We start from the raw sequence: 27,633 nt of genomic DNA on the forward strand, positions 1-27,633 counted from the left end.
CCATTAGTTTGGAAAGATGAATTTAAAAATGAATAGTAGAGTCTCTGTGTAATTCTCTAAAGACTTTCCATGCCATAATCAAGGTGAAAAATGCTATTGCAAATGTTCTGGCTGACAGAATTATGTATTTAAATCCAAAAAGTCTGTGGTAACTTGTGAAAATAAAATGTATAATGAAGATAAAATAAAATAGACTTGGATAGGGGATGACTTATTAGGTAAAATGCTTTCCATGTAAGCGTGAGGGCTGGAGTTTATATACCCAGCAGTTTTGTACAAACTCAACAGGCAAAGGGGCCCTCCTGCAATCCCAGTCCTCTTGAAACAGGGCATTCTCAGAGAAAGCTGGATAGCTAAGTTTGGGGAACCAGAGACTCTCTGTGCCTTTATGCAGAGTGTAAAGATCAATGAGGATGACAGCTGAGTTCAACCTCTGTCATGTTGTACATATACATATGAACACAGTACACCAGGTACAACCACATAGGAACACATACTTGTATACACATGGGAATCCACACACAGGAACCGTGCACACATTTACATGCATACATACCATTACACATGCAAAAATTAATTCATAAAATGGTTGGTAGAAGGTAAATTATTCCTAAAATATGTGGAGAGGGGGAATCAATCTCTAGTTTTCAAGTGTATGCACGCCAAAAAGAAATAAAATTTCATTTCCCTCCTTTTCAGAAAGGACAATTAGGACAGATTAGCATATTATCAAATTTGTAACTTCGTGATGGGACTTTGTGGAAGAAATTATAAATGAGTAGTATAAATATACAGTTTTTAAGATAACTAGACTTTGTTATTCAGATAAAATTGAAAGAAAATATTGTGTTCTTAGTAAATAAAGAAGGTGGAGTGTGCTGACTCTTTACCCTCACGTATGTTTTCTGAAGGAAACATGGAACTGACATCCATAGGCAGGGCCAGAAAGGTGATTCACCACAAAGCCATCACCTTAGCCTGATTCAGGTCACCTGTGACAGAGGTCACAGATGTCAGATCTGAGCCATTCCTTTAAAGATACATGGGCAAGTCTCAGTCAGCTCTCATGGATTTATCCTGGACACCCTCCATGAAGAATTCTGTAGGGTTAGGGAGGCCACTCAGTAGAGCACATGCTGTTAAAGCCTGACAACTCAAGCTCAGATCCCTAGAGCCCATGTGAATAGCTGGGCACAGTGGCAGGAACCTGAAACTCCAGGCCTGGGGTGGATACAGAGGGAGGACAATCACTGGGGTTAAAACACACACACACACACACACACACACACACACACACACACACACACTATACACAGTCAAACTCATACAAACACATATATACAAACATACACAGATACACATACATACACACACACATATATACATATACACACATATACACACACATATACATACATACATGTAAACACACACATATATATATACACACATACACACATATACACACATACACACATATATATACACACATAGACAGATACACAAATCACACACACACACACACACACACACACACACACACACACAAGCACTCCACATACTACCACTTACCACATAAATGAGGGGGAACAAAAGAGAACTTTGAAAACAGCTTGTCCTGGTCATCTTTTCTATTAGGTACTAAGAAGCTAGACCACTCAATGTTGGAATGTGTGTGAGGGAGTCTAACACCCTGCAGCTCTGTCTCCTCAGGCTGCTCTTGGGACTTTTGTATGAAGGATTTTGAATTCTGGTGATTTACATGAAAATGGAAGACAACTTGACTACTGATTTTATACTTCCATTAAAGAAAGCAAATATTGCTATAGAAAGTATTCTTATTTTACTTCTTAGTCCTCTCCATAGGTAGCACAGCTGACTTCGGTGCTCTGATGAATTAGCTCATTTCTTAAATATTAATTATCTGCACATCCCTATTTATTCTCATTTTTCTGAACATTTACCACAGTGGAAATTGTGTCATTAACTCTTCATAGATAATAACATCATAGAAAAAGAAATCTGATTTTCAGGTTTGTTGTGGAAAACATTAAGAAGAAGCATTTATATATATAGTCCATTGCAAAAACATGGCCCAATGACTTATTCCTGTCTCTTCAAAGATGCTATTTTTTCTGTGTTGCCTCAGGCAGTGAGGACTGTTCACCGATGGTAGTTTCTTATAACATGTATATTTCAAAGTCTTCTTGACATCATTTGCCTCTCTGTCACCAAATATTCAACCAAATATTCTGTCACCAAAATTCAACTCTATCCCATAATAATCTTTCAGGTTTAGTTGTTGCAGCTGAAAATTACCAGATCCACAGTCAAACTTCTCAGACTTTCTTGAAGATGATATGCTCACATGACTAATGTCTGGCTCCCAGCTCACAGGCTGTGGGGAGGAAAGGAAGATATCTCACAAACAGGCCTCAATCCCAAGATCAAAGGGGTGACAGAAGAAAGAAAGAAAGAAAGAAAGAAAGAAAGAAAGAAAGAAAGAAAGAAAGAAAGGAAGGAAGGAAGGAAGGAAGGAAGGAAGGAAGGAAGGAAGGAAGAGAAGACAGAGAACATCCTCCCCCTCCAGTCACCTTTCCCCCCCCTCCCCCACCTGTCTGTAACAAGAGAAAGATGGCTCTGCTGGTGAGGCAGCTTGCTCTGGTTGCTTCTGGATTCTGGGCAGACCCTATGCCATGTTTCCCTCTGGTTGTTCTATTGCTATGTGATCTGTAAGCTGAGGTTACCTAGGGTAGTGGGTGCTGGTGCTGTCTGTGTACACGAGTTGGAGCCACATTTGAGTGTAATGGGCACACTTTGTGTCTTCTAAGACACTGAACTTACATCTGAGTACAGTTACCAGAAAGGACTTTGGTGCAGAGAAGCAAGTTCTTCCCGTAAGTACAAAGGGAAGTGGCTGCTTAGTGACTGAACAGACTGGGTAAGTCCAACCAAATCTACCCACTTCTCTTCGACCCTCACCTTGCAGCCTTATTGGGAAGCAGGTATTGCTGAAAATCTGTGTGTACTCCCGTGGGACATGAACAGGCCTCAGGCCATACCTCGGTTTTATACATAAAAAGCTTCATGCTGCTTTCTCTACTTTTTCTTTGATTTTGCAGTTAGAGGATTGCAGCTCAAACACACATTTTGAAGAAGTAAGAGCTATATCTCAGAGTCCTGCAGATCCTCCATCTATGATGAAGTGTTTTTTTGTGACAGACACTCCAACTGAGAACAGCCACCAAGATGTCAGCATCAGTAAGATTTTTACCTCTAGCAGCTAAAAACGCATTGCTCAACATAGCTTTTCAAGGGAAAGAAATTTTAAAAAAAATTTTCAAAATTAGTTTTAATTGTTTGTAGGTGTCCATGTCTACATGTGGATTGCATGCACATGAGTTTAGGTACCTGAGGATCCCGGAAGCATCAGATCCCCTGAAGCTTGAGAATGAAGTGCTAGGAATCAAGCCTAGGTCCTTTGACAGAGGAGTAACTCTTCTTAACCACTAAGCCATATTTCCAAGCCCAGAATCCCTTAATTTTGAGATGAAGGGATCCATCATCGTTTACTACTGATTTTAGATGATATCATATTTGAAACTGTGAAACTTTGGTTTCGTGGTCCACAACAATTTTCTTTAGTGGTGTAACTATTATTAGAAACGTAAGTTAATTTTTATGCCACAGTGTGCTGTGATCTAAAGGAGTATATACTCCTAATTTGTATGTTGAAGATCTAATGCCCAAGGTAATGGTGTGTCATGCAGGACAATGGTAGCTGGTTTGCTTGGGGAGAAGCCTTCTCCACCTCCATCCATACAGTAGGAACACCAAGAGTCCTGTGCTTGCTGAGTCCATTATGAGAGGTCACAGTGAAAAATGTGTGTGAAGCAAACCACTACCTTATCAGCCTTGACTACAGTGTACTGGCTTTCCATTTTATGATACTCTGTTCTAACACTTCAGAAATACCAAGACAGAGCAGAAGCAAAGGGTTGTAGAAATGACAGTGGTAAGTGCAAGGTCAACACTGATGTCTATGCAATTTTTTTCATTAAACAATGCTAATTTAATTAGAGATGTAAATATAAGTGAAATGAGTGATCGATGAGGCTAAACTGGGTAAGTCTTTCCAGATGGCAGCAGAGAATTGAGAACATCTTCTGTGGTAAGAACGCTGACATCTGCTAACCTCCAGATTGGCTCACTGTGTGTCTACTCTCTAGCTGAAACTCCAGTCTGAGAACAAAGTGCCAGAGTATTTACATTCCAAGGATTGTACTATGTCATGTCCTTATTTGGAGAAAAAGTAGAAACAATCAAAGAGATAGGCATGTAGGCTTCTAGGAGGCCAGATAGAGTGCTCCAGGAGAGTGTGAGCTTTTGGTGGCTCTCACTGTGAACAGGTAGAAGAAGAAAGTCTGAGAACTTAGGCTCAGCTTTACCACAGTGCAGAGTGGGGGCAACACTGGGTTTTTCCCAAGCAATGATGGTGGTAATCTGATGGTGGTGGATCCCATGGGGATGCAGAAAAAGAAATAGTGGTGGTAGTGGCAGTGGCGGGGCAGGCAGCAGCTTTGCATTTGATGACACAAGGAGTGGTATCCGGGCCATGAATTAAAATGAATCATTCTCTTTACATGTATTAGTCTAAATGGAGACTCCAGCTTATGTTTACCAAATATTTATTACAATTAATGGAGGGCAGGGGACTACTGCATCACAAGATCTAAAAATTAAGGCCCCATCCTCTGGGAAATTCCTCCTGCCTTGCGAATGGTTGGTTGATCGTTGTTCTTTGTCCCCAACACCTCATCATGCATTTCCAAAGCTGCTTGGTGCTGGAATCTTTATTTATTTGTGCTCATCTCCCTCTGAGTATATACTGAGATCCCCCTCATCAACTCAGTGGCCTACAGTGTGAATTTCACAAAAGTGTGGCAATGGAAGGAATGGATAAACCTCATTTTTTTAAAAAAAGATTTTTTCTGTTAACTTCTGTCATTTATTACATACCCTTCCCCAGCCTCTCTGCCCCCTCTATGTCAGATCCATCTTCCCTCCTCCTCTCTTCAGAGAAGAGTTGGCTTCTCAGGGACATCACACAAACAAGGCATAAACAAAGCTACAATAAAACCATGAGCCTCATATTTTAAGTTGACCTAAATGACACAATTATGTTCTATCATGGATGGCAGGTACATGTGGTACCTTCATTTGCCTTTTCCAAAATAAAAATCCTGAGATTTAGAGAAATAGGGAGGCCTGTTTTTAAAATATAGCATCATGTTGTCCTTTTCACCATCTGAAGACGACACAAAAGCTACCATCCAACCAATCCTGGAGTTACTCTGCCAAGTTCACAGCTGCCCCCTTCTTGTTGTGGTATTTGTCTGCATCGCCTTACCAAACAGAAGAACAGGGAATCTAGATAAAGACTCGGAGATCTGAAATTCGTCCCATACAAACTTTATAGATTTCTGTGCTTCAGAGTGTCTCAGAGCTCAAGCTAACGTGTCTGTAGCTTCACTTTAAAAAGACAATTGATTAGAAATACGATGCTACAGAGTAAAGATACTTTTCTAAGGGCGATTAGTTTTTAATGTTAATTGGAAAGTTGAATGTTACTTTTTCTTGCATGTGATTTTGTTAGATATAAAATTAAGTCATTTAATTTATGGAACTCTTTCTAACCTAAATGCCAAACTGTCCTGAAGAAATGCCTTTCTAGGGCTGGAGAGAGGACTCAGTGCTTAAGGCACTGGCTGCTCTTGCAGATCTAGGGTTTCAGTTTTCAACCCCACATGGTGGTGCACAAACACCTGTCATTCCAGCTCTGGAGGACCCAATGTCCTCTTTTGGCCTCCATGAGTATAGTCACATTTGAGATGCACAGATTACAGGTAAAATATCTATATATACAAAAGATAAAATGAAAATTCTTCTTTCTAATACTATGATCATTCTGTCTGTTTATACATCATCTTTATATCTATCTATCTATCTATCTATCTATCATCTATCTATCATCTATCTATCTATCTATCTATCTATCATCTATCTATCTATCTATCTATCATCTAACTATCATCTCTCTATCATCTATCCATCATCTACTTATTATATATCTAAGTCTATGTACCTATTGCTATCATCTATCTATTTAGCTATCATCTAATGTATCTATTATCTATAAAAGCTATACATCTACATATTGCTATCTATCATGTATCTATCATCTATTTATCTACTACTATTATCTATCATCTAAATCTATGTATCTATTGCTATCTATCATCTATCTGTCTACATCTATCTATGCATCTATATAATGATATCTATGTCTATCTTCTATCTATCATCTATCTATATCTATGTATCTATATATTGCTATCTTGTAGGAGGAGCTAAGGTGGGAGGAGTAAGGAGAGGAAGAGGAAAAGGAAGAGGAGGAGCTAGGGAGAGCAGAGATGTAGGAGCGATGGAGAGCCATGCAGGTATGGAGAGCAGTAGTGGGTAACAACTTTTATTTAGGTTAGCTAATTGGGAAAAAACTCTCTTCATATGGGCAAATTGTTATTGAGCATTACCAAACATATAAAGCCTTTGACTAATATTTAAGCATTAGAGTCTCATTTTCCTACCAGGCCCACATGGATGGCGGGATGGTCTGGGCATGCCTAGCCTTGTGGAGACAGCAGTCAGCGTGGAAGATTGGCAGAGCCATCTCCCATGCTGGTGTCTCGTGGGTGGCAGGGCTGGTGTTTCTGGCTGGCCGTTTCTAGCTGTGGCACACACGTGGCCTCCGGTCAAGAAACATGGCGGCTGAGCTAGGCAGAGCTGCTGCAGCTTAGATAGTCGGCTTGACCTGCGGCCGTTTTTAAATAATAACTTCAACACTATCTATCATCTATTTATCTACCTGTTGGCTATCAATCTGTCTATCATCTATCAATTTTATTTTCAAGTTTATATCACATAACATGTAACATTAGGATGAAATATCTCATGTATTTATTTTATTAATCAAAAAACTTGGAGAGAAAACCACTAAGCTACAGACATCACTGAATTGTTCCCTCCAACTGCAGTTTAGAAAACTGTTACTAAATGATCAGAGAAGCAAATGTATAGCGAGTTTCTGTGTTCTATCTACTGCACATCCATGTGGTTTCAGGAATATGTTGTGAGTAGCTAAACGTTACCATATGCAGGCATTTTTTGGGAAACGTTTGTGTATCTCTAGTAAGAAAGGGCTATCATCCTTATCTCTAAACTCTATTGAAGTCATAGAGAAATGGAATTTTGATCTCTAGCATTTTTGTGTGTGGTGACTGTCTTGTTAAGATATAATTTCAGATGAATTATCAAACTTTTCAGAAGACAAGTGGAGATAAAATGTAAAATAGTGATTAACAGCTTTTATTCCTGTCACTGTGTTTACTGACAGTAAACGTGGAAATGAAGCCATTGCTTTCACTCACTCAGAGCCGGGCCACATACACACTTCCTCCTTCCATCCCTCCTTCTCTTCCTCTGTATTTCTTTATTTCTCTCATTTCCCAGTCCATTCCCAGCCTTATCTCCTTTACCTGCTCTCTTTAGCTTTCCACTCTCTACTCTCCTGTATGTGTCCCTCCACATCTAATAAATCTCTTTCATGAGATTTGCTGCCTGGTATGATTCTCTCATTGGAAGAATCCAGGAAGCCAAGAAACAAATAACTGAATATGGGAAGAAATGAAGAAGTGGAGAGGGCCACCACTCCTGCTAGGGATACCCACCCCTGGGAGCTGCAACACTGGAGAAGAGGAGAGAGCCCAAGCAGAGCTGTTACACTGTAGCACTCCAGCTCAGCTGGTGATATCCTCCCTCCCGGCTGCAAGGCATCTGCTGAGAAGGCTTCCTATCTAGAACCACGTGGTTCCTAGCCTCCAGTACCTCAGGATTCCCTTCCACTGGGACACCATGGGCTCCTGAGTCTCAGGATACCTTCTTATCCCAGCAGAACAGCCAACATAATTTGCATTAGAGAAGCTCTTGTTTTTGTCTTGATGTGATGATGGTTACATCTCAATAACTTCAGAAGACCCTTTCTAGCTAGGCCACTAAATCAGACTCAATTGTCTTGTGAGTGAATGAATGATGGCCATGAGAACATTCCAATGAGACATTTTCAGTTTGTGTCAGGCAGAGTTCTCTAGAGGAACTGAACTGATAGAATTTATCTGTCTGAATGTCTATTTAGGGAATTTAATGTAGTGGCTTATAGGTTATGGTCCAGTTAGTTCAACAATGGTTGCCCTACCAACAGAAAATCTAGGAAACCAGTAGTTGTTCAGTCCATGAGGCTGATGCCTTAGTTGGTCTTTGGTTTATGTCAGAATCCTAAAGTAGGCTCTAATGCCAGGGAAGAAATTGGCTTGCCAGTGAGGAGAGTGAGGGCGAGCAGGAAAAGAACAAAGATCTTCTTTCTTTCTTGTCCTTTTCACAGGCTGTCAACAGAAGGTATGGCCCAGATTAAAGGTGGCTCTTCCCACATCAAAACACCTGGATTAAAAGTAGGTCATTTCATCTCAAAAGATCCAGATTAAGAGAAATGAAAAGAGAGAGGGTCAAGGGACTGATAGGGTAGGGTAAGGGAGCTGGAAGAACTGGAGGGAGGGGAAGCTGTGGTTAGGATGTATTTATTGTATGTGAAGTATCTATTTTTCAATTAAAAAAAAAATCCCTCGTAGGTGTAGCCAGCTGCTTGGGTCTTGCTTAATTCTAGCTGTAATCGTGTTGACAACCAAGAATAGACATCCTGAAGCCTTTTAAAAGCATCTCCAATACATGGCAGAGTGTTTCTGAAAAGCTACTGATCTGGGAATGACTTCATCCAGACAAAAGAGCCCTAACAGGACACCTTGTGTTAGTCATATGCAAACTAGCAAGCTTTGTTACCACATTGCAAGAACAGAATTGTGAGAAAACAAAAATTTTTGAGTATGCACACTGCCTCATTGTAATGTAGATATATACAATTTCAGAAAAGAAAGAAAAGAAAAGAAAAGAAAAGAAAAGAAGGAAAAAAAGTCTCACTCCTCATTCAAATGTAATGAAAACACAAAACCATCTTCCTTCTTGTCAACATTCTGAAGAATTTGTCTGAAGATGTCCCAAACATGAGCCTGTTGTCTACCAACAGGAAAGATGTATTTCCAGAAACAAATCTGATTCCAAAAAAAGTCTGTTTTTCTCCATGTCAGCACAGAGAGCAGGTGCTGCCTTCTGATTAATTAAGTCACAAGATGTTCCTCATGCTAAAATCGGAGCAAAGGAAAAAGAAACAGAAGTGGCGGGTTTGCATGGATACAATTTCTTTTATTTATTTATTTATTTATTTATTTATTTATTTATTTAATTTGAAATTACCCAGAATACCACATGCCTGGGTTATAAGCTTGTCTTCCAGGCCATGGACTGCAGTGGGACTTGGTGTATGTGAATTTTGTTTTGTAAAGGACAACAGCATGAAACAGTTTCAAGTCTCCACCAACTATTTCATAAGGAGCCTGTTAAAAATGAGCTATTGACCTTGTTTTTGCCAGGTCACTTGTCAAACTGTGTAGCAGGGAGATGTGGGGGTTCCCAGGCAACCATTGTCTACATCAATGAAGCTACTTAGAAAGCTACACAGGCAGTTCACTCTATGGCCCTGTTATGGTTTTTAGAACAATCAGGAAATCTTTCTTCTCTATTGTTACCCTGTTGCAGTTTTCAAGGATTATTTTCTAAGACCCTTTTCTAAGCTAAATCTCCACACTCTTAGGAATCCCCTCGGGCTTGCAGTGCTTGTTTAAACACAATTCTGAGCTGTAGGAAGTGTGTGTGTGAATCAGCCTTGGTTAGTGTGAAGTTAACATTTTGAGTGTTAAAAAGGTCAAAATTAATGAAGCTAGACAATTCCCAGTTTCACCAAGTAACTCCCTAATGCTTTTAGTAATCCACTTGAAAGAAAGGAGGAAAGCATCTGGGTGGACCACACATTTCCCATGGCTCTGCTCTCACCAACTTATAATCCGTGGCCTCCCCAGTCCAAGCAGCCTGTCAGCTGCTCCTGCAACAGAAGAACAGAAGCTCGACATTCTGCATCATTGTATTGGAATGTGGGTGAAAAAGTCTTGTTATCTGTTCATGTTACTTGTTGTTAATGTTAAATAGCTACTTCACTAAGAGTAAATGTTCCCAACGTACAATCCAAAGGTTTTCTCGTTAAGTTTTTTTTTTTTTTACGAATACTCCCAAATGCACTTACTTTTTATTTTTTAACAAATCAGGCCCACGAGGTGATATAGCTCTTGCAGTCTTTTTAAACCTTTTTCCATGTGCTCCACACTATTGAGTGACGGTTTGTGAGACGCACAAGCTAAAGTTGTTAGAATAGAGAGACTGTAGAATATCAGATATGTGAGTAACCTAGATTTTGGTTTGTCAGTTACTAAGAGATTATATCATCAAGGCTCAAATACCATTAATTTATTTAATTTGACTGTTGTTTTGAGTCAGGGTCTCATTATGTAGATCACTCAAGTACCCAGCCAAGGGAAGAGAGAACAGAGTGTTGTGATTAGAGCCTATCAGAGCTGGTTCCCAACCATGCAGAATGTTAAAATAAACTTCCCTTATCAGACCACTGAGTGTCCAGAGCTCTTACTGTGAAGTGAGGATCTCAATTCTGACAAGATAGAGCATAAGGTGATGTCAAGGCCCCTGGGATTGTCCTGTGGTAGGTGGATCTCTTGTTCTTGCATCAGGTGGTGCTTCTTGAAGGTAGCATAGATGATATTTTTGTCTACAGACACCTTTGGTTTGATCACCAGTTTGGTATGTGGATACCTAAATCCTTTCTGTAAGTTTGGAGTCATCTGGTGAAGAAAATGTCTGTAAGCATGGAGCCCCAGATTTGGACATCTTAAATGTACTATTCTTGGAGTCGTGTTCCCTTGGGATCCTTACATTTCTTCTCAATAGCTGACATGACTTTTTATTTCCTCATCTATGCAGATAATATCAAAGTATAGGTGTTCTGACCTGCTGTATTCTTTATGCCTTGTTCCCAGGCTTCATATATGCTGATTCTGTTTTCATTATATAATTGAACTCAGGACAAACATCCAAAGGATAGGACGATGAATCAGAGGAGGATCATCTTAGTATGTCTCACTTTTTGTGAGATAAGAAGTTTGGTGTATGCTTTCCAGAACTACAGCCACACCCATATTTATAAGTAGCCTCTTAAACCAATTTGATGTTTTGTTTGACCTTTTACATAGTCACAATTTAGTTTTAGTTTTAATAAATATTTTTGATGTATCTGTGTATATGTCTCTGTGTGTGAGTGTATGTATGTCTCTGTGTTTCTGTGTATGCGTGTGTATGAATTAGTGTATGTTTGTGTGCTTGAGTGTGTGTGTGTGTGTGTGTGTGTGTGTGTGTGTGTGTGAATGAATGCGTGTTTATGAGTATGTGCATGGGTATCTGCACATGAATGCATTACCTGTAGAGGACAGAAGAGGGTATCAGATCCTTTGAAGCTGGAGTTACAGTCAGTTGTAAGACATCTATTTGTGTGCTGGAAATTGAGCTTGGATCCTCTGTAAGAGCAGCAGCAAGAGAATGTCCAGCCATCTCTCTCTCCAGCCCCAACCTTCCCATCTCTCCAGCCTCAACATTCTGATTAATTTTGTTGTGATCACAGATAGACAGCCTTAGATAAGAGGGATTGAATCAATCACTCTTGTGGAATGGACTCATTTATATATTGTAATATTCACAGAGCAGGCTTTGTTTAGAAAGCAAGATGTGGAAACGGAATTGTATTTAGATGCCCTGAGGGGTGTGTATATTTTTTGTTGCTTTATCCCCATCTTTTATAAGAAGCCACAGATTTGCACAGGCATTTGGATTGTCAGTTTGCAGGATCATTGGATTTCCCCCCCAGTCCCCTGGCTCTACCACAGACAAGTCCCATTTCACGTAAACTCAAGAAAGAACATGTGTCTCCAAAAAGTTAATTTTGGACAAATGTTGTGCATATTGTCAGACCTTTAGGGAACCATAACAGATCCAGATTGTAGCCTTTGAGAGCCACTGAATTCAAGTTCTCACACTATGTTACCATGAAGTACAGGAGAGACAGGAGACAATGGTAGAGCAGGCCTAAGCTACCATGTCTTTGCTTCTCAGACTAAAAGAGTTTAAAATGAATCAAATACATATTTTAATTGATAAACTGACTTTATATTCACCTATTGGAAACAGTACAACATATTTTACATCAGATTATGAAATATGGATGTTTTTACTAAAGACAGGAAGGGCGTTTTCCAGTCTTTAAAGTAAGTACATTTCAGAGGATCTTAAGGCAATACCATTTATCCATATTCATATCTATTGAAATACTGTACACCCACACACTTCAATAAATAGTTAGAAACCTGACCTCTTTTTAAAATCATTTCTGGATTTCAAAAAAAACAATTTTTATTGAAAAGATTAAATAGGTAACTTTCAGCTGTGTTACAAAGCTAAGCACAATGGGTAAATTAACAATTATTCAGTAATTTGATCAATACCATTTATTGACTTTGATAGTTCAGTTGCTCAGAGTGTTCAGACTTCACAGACTGGGGTACTTCTCTATATGTGCGCAGTTTTGTCCTGAATTATCTCAGTGACTCTTAGCTTTCCAGTCTACTTTCTAGACATAGCATAAATGTTATGAGAAGACAATTTTTCAGTGAAGCTGTGAACCTCAAAGTGACTTTATGTTTGAAATGCTCTCTCTCAAATCTCAGTGTCTGCAAAAAGCACTCAGTATTGTGGCCTGGGCAGTGCCAATCATTCAATAAATTCTGCCCAGCAGGGCCACAGGGCATAGCAGGACTTAGGTTTAGAATAAGATCATTGGGAAAAAATTAGGCCATTTGCAGTTAAACCAAGAACGCAGTCCAATAGGCTCATGAGCAGAAGATTCCATTCTCCCTACTCCCCTCCTAATCTCTTCACTTCCTTCAGTCATTTCTGTTTATACCCCATATTCTTTTGTCTTTTCTTCTTTTCCTCATTCTCCTTTCTCTATCATCGTTTTCTTTCCTTCTTTCTTTAAAAATTTAGGGGCAACAAAAGGGATCCCACAAATGGATATTGTGGAAAACATAACGCTGAAATGAATAGCTAAAGAAAATTGTTGTAAATCAAAAGATAAATTAACTTCATAAGACTGCTATTTTGAAATTGCAACAATCTTGTACAGTCAGGACTGATAAAATGGAGTAATCAGACATTTCAGATGCCCGTCAATGTAAAATCACCTACTTGAACATTATATGCAATACATTCACACAAAAAAGCAAATACTGTAGCCTTATTTGAACAATACTGAACTCATAAATACTCATGGTTTCACTCTGTCCAGGCGCCTAAGGACTATGCTGCCGTAATACAGAAAAACATAGCGGATGCCTCCTCTATTAAAATGTCACTCAAGAAAGTCTCTTCTAACATAAAGGCAAATACATGTAGCTACTGAGCTATGACTGTCCTTTGTCACACTCTATGGAAAAACACCGGACTCCACGAATTCGGAATCATGACAACACTTAGAACTAATTATTTGGTTCATCTGTACTTTATACCTCAGTTTACCTCACATGTACCCTACATACCTTACACAGAGGAGGCATTTTTAACTCTAGGGAAACGTCACTGTATAATACGCATTCTCCAACTGTTTCTCTCCCCAAACAGCGGTTCAGGTGACCAACACTCCATGGTAGCACCGCTATCTCTAATAAGTAGGTTATTGTGGAGTGTGCTACTTTAAAGCTGCAATACAAAGAAAAAAAATTCTGTTGTTTGCTCACTAATTCCACATGAACATTTTTAGTAGCAAATCACCTAGAAATTTAAATGCCATAATTTTCAAAATTCACTTTTAATATATCAATCAAAATGACATAAATTTATTACAGCTAGTAAATTTCATAGCATTATGCCACATTATTGCCATTTCACGGGAAGACTATGTATTTATGTCTCCTCACTTATGATTCGTTTTTCCTAATTAAAATAGATTTATGGTGTCTTTTGGGTCTAAACTTTGTTTAAGACAAAAATAAAAAATTTAAAGCCATCCTTCTAGGGCAAAACATGAACTATCTAAAATAATCACTGTAAAAGTCCTTGTGTGTAGTTTGAGCATAGGTCTTTAGTTAGGGTGTGCAGAAGGTCACTGTAGAAACCTAGGCGTGCTGAAATTGGCAACTTCATCAGACCTGAAAAATGGCTTTCAAGGCTCTGGTCTTTCTTTGGTCAAAAGCAAGACCATGAACCTATTCCTGTAGTATAGTAGTTAGACTAACAGCATTTTCCTTCAAAAATGTAGTTTTGTTTTTTTTTTAAATAGAAAAAATGTAATATTCACAATCATTGAGTGATTAACATATCCCATGATGCCCTCCTTCTGGTGTGTCCATTTGGTTGTATCTCATATGTGTCCTGTAAGATGCAGTGAAGCATGGTGAGTCTTCAGTTTTGGCATCAGTTTGAGTGGTAATGACTTAACAAGATTTTGGTGAAGAATGAGTTACTTCAGGGCTGATCTGCTGTGCATAGATGCACGATATTTTTTAAAACACATTTTGGAATGTTAAAGAACATAAGATGCACCCCTATCAACCAAAGGACGGGAAAATCAGATGGAAAGACTGCAGGGTTTCTGTCACAGTAACTTACTGATGCCAAAGCCTAATCTGAGCACTAACAGCCTCTCGTCTCTTGGGTGATAGGGCTGCAGTTCATGCAGAGAATCCGTGTTAGGGATTGAATAGTGCAGGAGACTGATGCTTTACCAGGGGTCTCTAGAACAGGTTGTGCTGTCCTGTGACGGGTTATGCTTTCCCACAGTGGCACTAATATTTAACCTGAATTTCAATCATGGTATTAAATTGTTTTATCAAGAAAACTGAGATGCTGTGGGCAAAGTTCTCAGGCCCCATGGATAATGACTAGACACAGCCTAATAGCTTCTTGGCCCCACAAAATCGGGTGGAGTTTAGCTTATTGATGTAAATTACTTTTTGTTTTTGCTTCCAAATTGCAAGATTTAGGAAAACATTATGTATTTGTCAGAGACAAAGAGATTATTTTATGAAGGCACACCCATGCTGAAATTAGAAGGAGAAGCATAGCGAGTTATATTACAAGGCTCATTTCCAAAACCTGGATGTCATGCGAGCAGGGACATCTAGTTATGTGTTATATTTTGAAGAAATGATCTGAAGGCAATATTATTTGGATTTGTATCAAAAAAGAAAAAAAATGCATCTCGTAAATGTGGGTTGACTCTTACTGAAACAGGGCACGGGACCCTTGTATTGCAGCCTTAAAGAATCATGGGTTCACTGCAATATTTGTTATGTAAACTACAGCCGGAAGCCTAGCAGACCACGACTGAATGCTTTTGAAAAGTTGTAGATTACAAACATGAAATCACAATTAATATCCTCTAAAATAAGTTCAGACCTTTCACATCTTAAAAAAGGGACAATGTGCAGTGCTTCACAAGGTCGTGTGTCTAATCAAAAGGAGAGGAGAATGAAAGTATTTACACAACCAGCGATTCCACAGACAAAAGGCGTCACCCGCGTACAGACTGCGGATTGTATTCCACGCTGCTTCAACCTAACTGCACCAGATTGGATCCAGCCATCAGCACTCCCAGAGACTCCTTAAAAGCCTTTCATGGGTCTTTAGATTCATTGTAGGATGAAATTCTTCAGGTAGAATATACTGATGACAGAAGATAGTGTCAACACAAGGCTCCAGCAGGAGAAGAGGTCGCAGGCACTCCCAGTAATTCCGTACTGGGCTGTGCTTGGAGCTGGAAAGGAATGGAAGAGAGTCAGTCAAATATAGCTCTCCTCTTCTGATATTCTTGACAATATCCGACCTGGGTGGTACAAGGGGCAGAAACGGTTAGCCTCAGTGGGCCTATTAGGATTAACTTCTTGAGGTTAGTTTTCTCAAGGGCCAAAGAGCCATAATAAACTCCACCTGGCAGAGCGGTGGCATAAACTGGAGATGAGCTTCTGGACTCAATAAGGTCCACTGATACTCTCACTCCTCTGATACGTATTATAATTATTTGCATTCAAGGGCAATATTCACTTATGCATACATTTGCAAAGCTTTCATCGAACAGACAAATACTATATCAAGTGCTGGAAAAACAAAAACAAACAAACAAACAAAAGTAGATCTTCCTTCTCAAGAACTTTGTTTTATACGCGTGTGAAGACATTTAAACAACTGTATCACAATAACATACAACGTTAGAATTGAACATGCAAATTCTGATAGAAAAATTATCAGCCAGGCAGTGGTGGCGCATGCCTTTAATCCCAGCACTTGGGAGGCAGAGGCAGGCGGATTTCTGAGTTCGAGGCCAGCCTGGTCTACAGAGTGAGTTCCAGGACAGCCAGGGCTACACAGACAAACCCTAAAAATAAAAAAATATCATATGAAGTTGCCTGGATAGGAGAGAGTTGCTTTCACAGGGTTTTATTACAGGAGACTATTCTTTGATTTCGTAAGTAACTGAATTTGGAAGAAGCATTAGCAAAGAAGCATTGGAAGGAGCACTAGCAAAGAGGCTACAGGCAAAATGCTGGAGTCTTGAGTGTAGATTAGCCTTGCTGGGTTGAAGGGGCTGGATTGAAACTGAAGCTCCAGTCAGGTAACTATAGGACTTGTAACGAAAAGAGTTCACATCTTGACAAGAGCTTAGTATAGCTGAATGAATACATTAGTAATGTATAGGCTGCATGGATACATTAGAAAGCATAGCTTAACACACAGGTGCCCTGAAGAGTCACCACATTTAGGGTGTGGCCATTGCCTTGCCAAGGTCTATCGCAGCTCTTGGTAGGCAAGGTTGTTTGTTGCTAGGGGCTGCCTGGATCCTGCTGTTCCTGAAACTGAGCATCATCGGTGCTCACGCTGGCTTGGGACTGATTCTTGTTCATCACAGTAGAATAGCAAGAACAACACGCCTGTCAGCTTGCTTCTAACTTCCTCCTGCAAATGAAACCTGCATTTCAAGTCCTATGTTGAAATTGAATCCTGTAATAAAGACATACATTTCATGCCTAAGTCTACAACTCAAATCCAGGAGCAGTGTCTATAGCTCTGAATTTGAATCACCAGCAGAGCAGTTTGAACAAAAGCTTCATAAAGGACTAGGTCACCATGTAACAAGATCAATAATTATGTTCTGATATTTGTAAGAAATTATAGGGGATGAGAGAGATACTGACCCCCATGGTGGGAGGGGTACTCAGTGAAACTCTGTGCTGGAGCTGCAACTGTTTCTTAATTCGCTTTATATCCTGGTTGCTCTCTCTCCTCACATTGTCCCCTAGCCCATCTCCCCTCTCCTTCTCCTCTGAGAGGGTAGTCCCCCACTCCTCAACCCTCCAGTATCCTCCAACCCTGGCACATTAAGTCTCTGCAAGGCTAGGTGCTTTCTTTCCCACTGATGTCAGACAAGGCAGTCCAATTAGGGAAACAATCCACAGACAAGCAATAGTTTTAGGAACAGAGTCCCTCCAGTATTGGGGGACCCATATGAAGACCAAGCTGCATATCTGTAACATATGTGCTGGGGTGTGTGTGTGCAGAGCTGCAACTTTTTATGGGCAGAGAAAGGGACGCAAGAGCAACTACTGAGGTGAACACATCTGTCAGAGCTCTGGGGCTAATCGAGCTTTTCAGTATCTGATATCTAAGATGTCTAATATAAAATCATGGAAATCTTTATTTTTGCTTAAAGAAGACCTGGAAGAATATTTTAGAAATATAAACATGTAATCATTAACAGCTACTTTAGAGTTGTTTTTCAGAATCTTGAGTGCGAGGAAAGGAGTGGTGAAGGGATGGTAATGGAATGCATGGAGAGTGGCTTTGTGAACAAGAGGGGATTTCAGCTTTCAGCGCTAACCACACAGAGTAAAAGCAAGTCATTCTGTCATCATTGCACACTAAGGAAGGATCCACACAGAGCGCGGGTGGCCTTAGGAGACCTATCCATTGTTTCACATATCACAGCGTTCCTTTCTGTCCAACCTTTCTCTGTAGCATTAGCTACAGCCCTCTGCAATCCCACTATCAGCCTACATTGAGAGTATGTGTTCATATGTTTATTTCTAGTGTTGTTCATATTTCATTTATGTTTCTATTGCCTACAACAAAATCTGGGCACATAAAAGATGCCCAAGAAATGCTCAAGGGGACAACTCAATTAAATGAAGAAATTGCTGTTTCAATGTGTACTTTGGTCTTACAAAATTGGCTCTCTTCTGAAGCAGGACACAGGTAGAGGTCCTGGATCATAAATGGATGTGCTTTCTTTTGTTAATCCAGGAAGTTTTTATGGAACTAGGCATCAACGAAAATATTAAGTGACAGGGATATAATGGTAAGTACTGCAGACATGGCCCCGTGGTTACTTAATTCTACTCCCATATAAACTTCTGTTTTACTGTCTCTTAACAATGCCGTTTTCTTCCTAAAGCCCCGTCTCATCTTCAACTCATATCACTTTTTTTTTTTAAACACAGCAAAATGTTACCAATCATATACTTTTAAATTAACTAGTTTACAATTAAAACAACATACTTTTAAATACTCTTGATGCCACATAGCAATGCATGTGTTATTTTACTTGTGAATGAAACCATAGGATGATCCCCTCCAGTGCAAAACAGTGGCTACCTGCCTCCTCATCCAGAATAGCTACCATCAGAAAGGCAAAAATGGAGGGCAGTTAGCCAAGGACTGCGAGGTCTCATTCTTAACTTCACATGTTCACGTCCCCATTTATACCTCAGAGCAAGCCCAGAATCTCTGCCTCTGCTTTTTTCTCGGTTGGAGCTGGGGTTGAAGCACAAAAAGCAACATACAGACAAAGACATGTAGTCTCGATTCTCTCCTTCAAGAATAGATTATCCTGGCACTGGTGACATGGCTCAGAGGGTAAAATCTCTTGCTGCCAAGGCTGAAAACTTGAGCTTAGTCACTGGGATCTACATAGTAGAAGGAGTGAACTGACTCCTGTCAATTGTACTCTGATCTCCACACTTGATTTGTGAAATGGGAATGCTCACTCATACTATATGTGTGCATGCATGTACAAACAAATAAAATAATAAAAAATAAAGTTTATTGCCATTGCTCACTGACCTTAAAATGTCTGTATAGAACACACCTAATATTATTAATAATGAGGGAAGAGACTTACTGGATACATTTGAGAGGACACTCAGGCTTTGTTTTACACAGGCTCATGCTGGTCAGACTTCCAGCAGATCACACAGGACATCAGGATGTCCTGCATGTCATAAGAGATATCACTATAAAAAAACACTGAGTAGGTCAACCAGTGCTGACAATTATCTAATTCTGTTGGATCACCCAGGCAGGGCTCCTCTGAGGTAGTGAAGGGTGCTGCAGCTTGCTAAAGAGATCAGTTGATCAGAGGCTGAGCTGGGTTGTGGGAAGGGCTCTGATCTGACTGAGAAGCCACTTGAGGAGTTGATCTGTTAAAAATGATCCTTTGATGACTCTAAGGTTGACAAATTTACTCTAGGGAGCAAGGCAATTTTAACTTAAAACCTTTAGGATTTCTGGTACCTCCTCTGGGAAGCCTATACTCCTCCCAACCCCCCTCACTTCTTTCTCTTTTTTTTTTTTCTCTTGAGGGTAAGGGGACAGGTTCTTTAAGGTGAACCTGTATTAAGGATTATATGCCTCTGTTTTCTGGTTACAGTTGAATCAGACACAAACCGAGTGCCTGACACTCAGGATTTTCTTCTGAATACATGGGCTGTTCTATCACTCCACAACATGTGCAGAGGGTTCAGAACTAAGCCTGCGCCCTTATGCCCTCCTCCACATTAAATGCCAAATGCCACTTCCTGTACCCCTTAAATTTTCTGCTCAACTCACACCCCTTCCACAAAACAAGCACATTTACTTTGTTCCTAACCTACATGGGTTAAACTGGTATTTTAACAAGAATGTTCTCTACTTTATCTTACCAAAAACAAAACAAAACAAAACAAACAAACAAACAAACAAAAACAAAAACAGAAACCCAGCAACTCTTTGTGTTTGTCTTTGTGGATTCTTTAGATTTTATTTTAAAAAGGTTCCATTATCCTAGGTAGTCATGTCTCCATACTACAAGTGTGGCCTGTTTTGCTGTAGAATCCTTGTTTGCCATAGATACTAGCACATGGAGTTTTCAGGGCGCAATCTTAGGCTGGCTACTCTTCAGGCAGGAAGGGAAGTACCCAGCCTGCATGGTATGTGGACCTGGAGTCTCTCCTGGTTGTGGACACAAGATGTGACCTAGGTTCTAGCTCATCCCACAGAGCCTGATTTCAGTGATGACTCCCAATCACTTTGCCTGAGTCTGATTCCAACGGCCACTGCCAATCACATGGGCTGCTTTGTGCTATTTCCAGCCTCGGTAGTTTCTCCTTGTATTGCTCCAGTTTTTAGGAAGGAGCAAATGTAACTGAAAAATACTTCATTTTTGTTCAATATCAATTACTAGCCTAGGCAATCTTCTTAACTAACTAGTTTTGAATGGATGATTAAGGTTCCTCTTGCAACCTTAGGTAGGTTTACTTAAGTCATGTGAATTCTGCTTCTGCAAGACAAAACTGGCCTCGACTTACGATTTCCTGAGAAAGTTACACCTTAGTGAAAATTGAACAATTTGCACCCAATTAGGTCTCATGAAAAAGAGAATTACTCTTGGGTATCCAGAGTAGAGAATATATTAGACATAGAGAAATCATGAACCATTTGGTAGGTCATCTAGGCAATATGACTGCTTCACTGTAGAGAGTTTGCTCAAAGGATATCTTTCTCCTGTCTTAACCAATATCCATCCTTCACATCACCAGGATGCAAGCATATCTATAGGTTCTGAATACACCTGTGCACTACACACCAAGCTAAACAAGGCCTTCCCACACTTAACCTCACATCTGTAGCACAGCGAGTGATCTTTAGGGTCAGTAGTATACATCCTGCACTGTGAGATCTTCTAGATGTTGGTGTTAGGGAACCACACACCTGCAGTAAAGTGACTGTGCTGCAGAGCTAAGAGAGCCAAATTTTCAGGGTGCATTGCACTCAGCTCACTATCATACCTTGTCCTGCTCCTCTTGGGCATGTAAGAGATTCACATGCCATGTGACACTTTGCAAATAACCCTTCATTTGGCAGAGCATAGCCCAATCTACAATCCCACAGGGGGCTTCTCGGGTACCTAACAAAGTAATACATGTAGACACAAGGCTACTGATTCTGACAGCCTCCTCTGGTGTAGAAGGAATTAAGTTGACCAGTTAATGCTGGTATATTTTTCTTATATTAAGGGCCTCAGGTCATAGAAAAAAACTCCCAGCGCTTCAGATTTTTGTTTGAAAAATGTCCATCCACATGGCTGGCAAATACATTTTTTTTCCTATAGAAATCCTCAGTGTCAGTATTCTGTGGGCAACTTAAGGAAGGAGAGTTCATCTGGGACAGAGAGGTTATGATTCATCATGGTCAAGAAGGCCTGGGCTTAGCTCATGGTCAGGAAGGGGCTCAGTTCTTGGTGCCCAGAGATTGAGGTGGAAGGCAGCCACATGACAGTGCATCAGAAACCAAGCAGATTCTGGGAGGTGTAACTTCAAAGGCCTCTAGAGATCTAGCTCTGCAGGTAATCAGCATAGCCTTCCTTCCACACAGCCCCAAAGTAAAGGATAAAGTATTCAGAGCAGAAAGCTGTGGAAGATATTTAGACTCATACCATAACAGATTGTATGTTGTATTGAAGTGAGGAGAAAGTAGGGAAAAATCACCCATTCCTCTCCATTCCTCTTCCTGAGCACAGAGTTGTCTTCCTAACTTGCTCCTGGCAACTGCTAAGTTATTGTGTGTCAGACCTCTGTCCTTGAATCCCATTCTGCCAACGTTCCTGCTATGCTATCCTGTCTCTAAAGCCTTTTTTTACACTGTGGTTTTAAATACAAATTCATCTGCATTATTGGCTTCATTCAGAAATATGTCCATTTGTAGATAAATACTTTTATCTACACAAAGCCACAGGAAACTCTCCAAGACCATTACCTCTAATTTGGGATAAAGAGAATTTTAAAAAGCAATCAACCCAAACATAGACAAGCTTCACTGTCTTCTTCTATCCATTCTAGTCTTGGAAATAACATCTCAAAGTTTGAATTTCCCCACATCATCTTCCATTTAGGCTCGAGTTTCTGTTTACTCTATTCCCCCAAACCAGAAGTAATTTATGTGGACATGCTAGCTCTGGTGTGAAGTGTCTGTCAGTGTAGGCTACTTTACATAATCCTAAATGGTTCTGAAATTGGCATGGTCTGGTTATGCAGCTCTATGCATCTCAGGTTGGCTTGCAAACATTTTCTAAATGTGCCATACATATTTTTCAGTGTGTGCATATGTGCCTGAAAAGCAGTCTCCACTGTGCAAAATGTACACATACAAAATATAATATAATTTGTCTTTCGTACTTCAGTATACAGGTTTGAGTTTGGGTCTTTAAGTCATCCTCCTGCTGAAAACAAAAAATCAAACAAAAGAAGACTTTACAGAGATGAAAATAGAGTCCAGCTTTGTCCCTAGGGATCCTGCTACTGAGCTGTGTCTTCATTGCTTGCATGGAAAAAGTTGCAACCAACAAAGAAAAAGTCAAATTTAAGGAGTTTTTTTAAGATTCTTTCTTTGTATGTTCATGCATTTTGTGGCTGTGAAATTATTTAAGTTACTATATAGTGTTTCTGAACACAGAGCCTTAATGATGACATTATCTTGTTTATTATGTTTTATTCTTGGCCTCTTGTGGTAGGATTTTCCAAACCAAACCATGTTTTGTTCTGAAACTGATCAAGAGCTTCATAGGGTTTGCTTGTGATAGTATTTTTCTTTTTAAAATATCTTTTATCTTCTGTGCTACTTTTGGCTTTTCAAATTCCAGGAAGGGTAGTGATAACCTAAGCTATGGTTCTGACGTATTTAAATTCTTCCCCTCTTCATGCTTAAGACAGACTTTTAGTTTCTCCTAATGATTTTTTTAAAAATAATTATCCGCAACTTTTGGTCATCAACAAAGTCCTGATACAGTCTAAACAGTTTGTAGGGAATTTGAGATTATCTGGTATATTCTCAAGTTTCTTCCCCAGCCTGGTCCCTGTCTGCTCCACCATATTCCACCAGAGACTCATGGGAAACTTCTCCACATTCTTTACAGTCAGCTTCCATTTGGGTTGTGTTACTGTCTTTGGAACTAGCATTCTACTCCAATGCCTTTTGCTTGCATTGTTAGGATGTTCCACAACTCTAAGGAGCTATGTGGGGGTTGAGATCTGAGTGGCCACATGGAGGTAGGAGGATTCTGTGTTTCCACCTCTGTGTATCCTTGCTGAGATACACCTGAGAGGTGTCTTCTGCCTGCCACCTTCCCCACTGTCACTGGTTTGAGCAGTCCTTTCTGACACACCACTTTTAGGAGAGAGCCTGTGTCTGTTGAAAGCAAGGGTTTAATGTAATTTACTTTTTGTCAAGTGGTTGGTGATATGGAGCATTTATAGCAGGGAACTAAATTAATAGATGTTTTAATTTCTGCATTTTGATGAGGCTTTGCTACATGATCAAGAAACAGAGGAGACAGCACTTTCGGTAGTTCAGGGCTGGGAAGGCTGTCACTATTAAAGCATTCATCTTATTGAACAGGAGAGTCCTGTCTCCTTGGTTGATTGTAAGGCCCTCATATCCTAAATATACAACAAACACTCACAGAAGAACTATCAAAGAGTTGCTCTTGTCTGTAATTCTGTTTGAATATAGAAGTGAGGAGGAAGATTTTAATTCTTAACCTCTGGGCAAGCTAGGACCAAGCTCCCATCTCTATACTTGTTTTCTTAGCTGACCATAGAGGGCACAAATGTGCCCCCAGTACTAAGCACAGTGTTTAGCTAATGGCAAAAATGCATAGGTATTTAAACAAGAACAATCCACGATGCCCTCTCATGGATCTAAGAGAGACATCAGCTTTTTGAAGCAGGGCCTCATGGAGCAGCAGAAGGAGGGCCTCATGCAGCAGAGGAAGTTTGAGAAAGTAGCAATCACACAACTACTTCAGAATGGTTCATACATCTTCTGTGTGACTGCCTTGCTCTCAGGAACTCAGGCTGGGCTTGCATCTGTGATCCTCAGTGCCTTCCCTGGAAGACTTCTCTGCCTGGTTGCATCTCTCGTGATCTTGCTCTGGCCACCCCTCAATGTAAAGTCTATGCTTTGTTTTCTTCTTATTTTCCCTGGTAGCTTTGGAAGTGAGTATGCATGGAAACTACTTAATAAATAGCTGTTCTCTGTATGCCCACATGAGGAAAATTCAAAATCTATCGAGTTTACCATTTGTGGCTTGCCTAAGTCTCATTGGCTTAGAGCATCGTCTGTTGCTATGCCAACCAACTATGTGCAAGCGGTTACTATGGCTTGAAGTAAACTCACATGGTTCTTCAGAGGCCCCAGAAGAATGAAGTCTAGTTACCACAGCAAGCACCAGCCCAGTAATACAGCTCTGGAAGAGATTTCACTTTTGTCTCCAATTCACTTGGTCCAGTTGCCTACCCATGTGACTCAAAATTCTTCCTGAATCATTCATCTTAGACAAAGTCAGCTTTACACAGCCTAGAGTCATTTGAGAAGGAAGTCTCAGTAAGGAGTTGCTTAGACCAGACTTGCCCTAGGGTGCATTTTTGATACAGTTTTAATTGTTAATTGAAGCAGGAGGGCTTAGCCTATTGCGAGCAGCACCATCCTCTTGGTAGGTGGTCCTGATGTGTATAAGAAAGCAACAGTGCATGAGCCTGGGAATGAACCAGCAAGCACTGCCTCTCACAGTTTATACTTCAAGTTCCTGCTTGACATCCTGTCCTCACTTCCTTCAGTGGTGATCTATGACCTGGAAGAAGCAACCAAACAAATCTTTCCTTCCCTAAGTTGTTTTTGGCTAAAGTGTTTTACTACAGCAACAGCAAAGAGACACTCCGACAAAGACAACAATCTTGCATGACAAAAAAATAAATAAAACTTTAAGTTATAAGCATTGTGTTGTAACTTCATTTCCTCCTCAGTGCATACAGTAGTACACATAGTAGGTAAATTAATTTTGTGTAACTCAATCAATTGAAATGTGCAATTTTCTGCTCCTTGACAGCAGTCTCATTGGATAATGATAATCTTCCGAGTCACCTAGTTCTTATGAGGTCTACATTAACAATGCCCTTTGTGGGCATATGCTCTCAATAATGATGAGAGTCTTAAAATTTTAATTAAATCTTATTTTTCCTTATAGACTTTATTCCAAGAACATCACCCACTGTTTTACACTGCATTTTTAAAAATCCTGCTATCCCAGCAACACTGACTAATGAAAGTCTTGTCTTCTGTTGCATTTATTAAATATTTAAAAGCACTCATGGTTCTTATATTTTTTATGACTTCTGCCATAAAATGCTCCTCTCCCTCAACCTTCAAATATTGGTTTTTCAGAGATGTGACTTGTAAAATGGGAAATACAGTGAGTAGGGAGGAACCTTGGCAACACACACAAGAGTCACGTTAGGCAATTCTCACCCAGAGAAGAGGCAGAAGATGAAAAGAAGAATAGATTAAATTCCAAGACCTGTAGTGCTAAGTGTTTCACACCGTGACCTTCAGTTGGTTTCTGCACATGTCCAGTAACTTCTGAGAGAAAAAAGAGCTGGCATGTAGCTCATGGTTTTTCTTGAATGAAGGTCAGGTGTAGGCTTAGATTTTTAAAAACCTACTTTAATAAGGGTTCTTATATGCTTTAACCTCCATTATAACCCACCACCTACCAGGGGAAGTGGAAAGGAAAGATTAATAGGTCAAAGGAGGATGTGAATCTTTTTAGAAATAATTCTTTGGGTTGATCCCAATCTTCCTTGTCAGGATAGTAGCAGTTCAGTTCACATGAATCAGCAATGGTAGCTCAGTCTACTTGCAAACACCATTCATGAGTCAGCAAAGACAATTTGATCCTTTCCTCATATGGGCATTCAGAGAACATCTATTTATTATTTTCCATGAATACTCACTGCCAAAGAAACCTAAAGGCTCTGCCAATCGTCTTGATCCATGGAAATGGCAAAAAGCTGATGTAACACCATGAGAAGCTCTTTGGTGTGTTTCTCTCTATGAAATTATGACATAAGATGATCAGCAAAGAAGGAAAGCCAAACTAATGCCACAGTGTTATTAGTGACAACCAGAGACAGCAAAGTATAGCAAAGACTAGCAAAGAATGGCAAGGTGAACCAATGCCACACAGCATCATCCGCTCTCTGTTGGGTTATATTTTTATACTTTCCAAACATCATGTGTTCTCTCAAGCATTTGATCTAGCAAAACAACACATGCCCCTTTTCCAGGAAGCTTCCAGAAAAACACCATGTGTCTACACTCACCAAAATATCCTCTCATAAGATAGTGTCCAGAAAAACACCACATGACACAACTGAATCTCCAAAGAAATCAGAAATTTCTAATTCAGCCAGGATTTAGTAACAATAAGGAAACAATAATGGGTTTGTAAATTTCTGCACTGAGATGCTGAACCTCCGAGCTGTCTTTATGGATATTCATGTCTGATGATCTACAATGCTGTTGAGGAGGTGTTCGGCTATGTATGTGTCCTGCATCAAGTCTTTCTGGCTCCTGCCTTAAGCTTTTACCAGCAATTCATTTACTCACAGCAATTCATTTACTCACAGACTTTGAAGAAAAGCCTTGACCTTTCACATGACCTTTCACAGGTTTGTTTTGCTGAGAGATTCCTCCTTCATATAATTTGAAAATTGTGCTTTTATACTTAACCAGAAAATCTTCAAAAAATGGCTGCTTTTCAAACATGTGATTATACTATGTGATCATTGAGTATTTACTGGACACACAGTATGTGTTTGGTTTTGTGCCTGTTGTTAAAGGCAGAGAGATAGACCAGATTCGTTCATAGCTTTAAGTAACTTAACATCACCAGAATAGAATGCTCTTCACTAGATAAAAAGGAACCATTTACCCCAAGTTGTGTTATCAGTATTCTAGACTGAAGACAAACTGAATCTATTCTCCTTTGTTGAGAAAGTACAAGTAAATCAGAAATCTAAGGAGAGAAACACATTTAAGACTCAGACCCTACCCAATCCATCCTTAGTCCCACAGGTGGAAGGCAACTAGTGGCTGTATGGCTTTGGGATCTGGCATCCTTTCCTGATTGCTGCACCTCCAATACTGACTTATTTATTATCTTGTTTCAGGTGTTTTCAGGCCTTGTTGTATTTAATATTAAATGTTAGTAAATAAATCTTAAAGTATCTATAAATCTAATACGATAAAAATAATTTCCATCTTGTAAATTATCCAACAGATGCACATTTAAGGATTTTAAATTTTAAACTGTAA

At 39.8% G+C, this 27,633-nt stretch overlaps 1 protein-coding gene across 1 annotated transcript in view; it reads right to left on the reverse strand.

Moving 5' to 3' along the window:
• Positions 1-12,248: 12,248 nt before the first annotated feature.
• The window catches only part of Negr1 (neuronal growth regulator 1), a 710,239-nt gene continuing 694,854 nt past the window's right edge, over positions 12,249-27,633 (reverse strand). The window contains exon 7 of the mRNA XM_028777584.1: positions 12,249-15,931. Coding sequence (XP_028633417.1) covers positions 15,807-15,931 — 125 coding nt within the window. The 3' untranslated portion in view covers positions 12,249-15,806. The remainder of the gene's footprint in view (positions 15,932-27,633) is intronic.

This window comes from Grammomys surdaster, unplaced genomic scaffold (assembly GCF_004785775.1).
Source record: "Grammomys surdaster isolate TR1022 unplaced genomic scaffold, NIH_TR_1.0 311, whole genome shotgun sequence".
NCBI lineage: Eukaryota > Metazoa > Chordata > Mammalia > Rodentia > Muridae > Grammomys > Grammomys surdaster.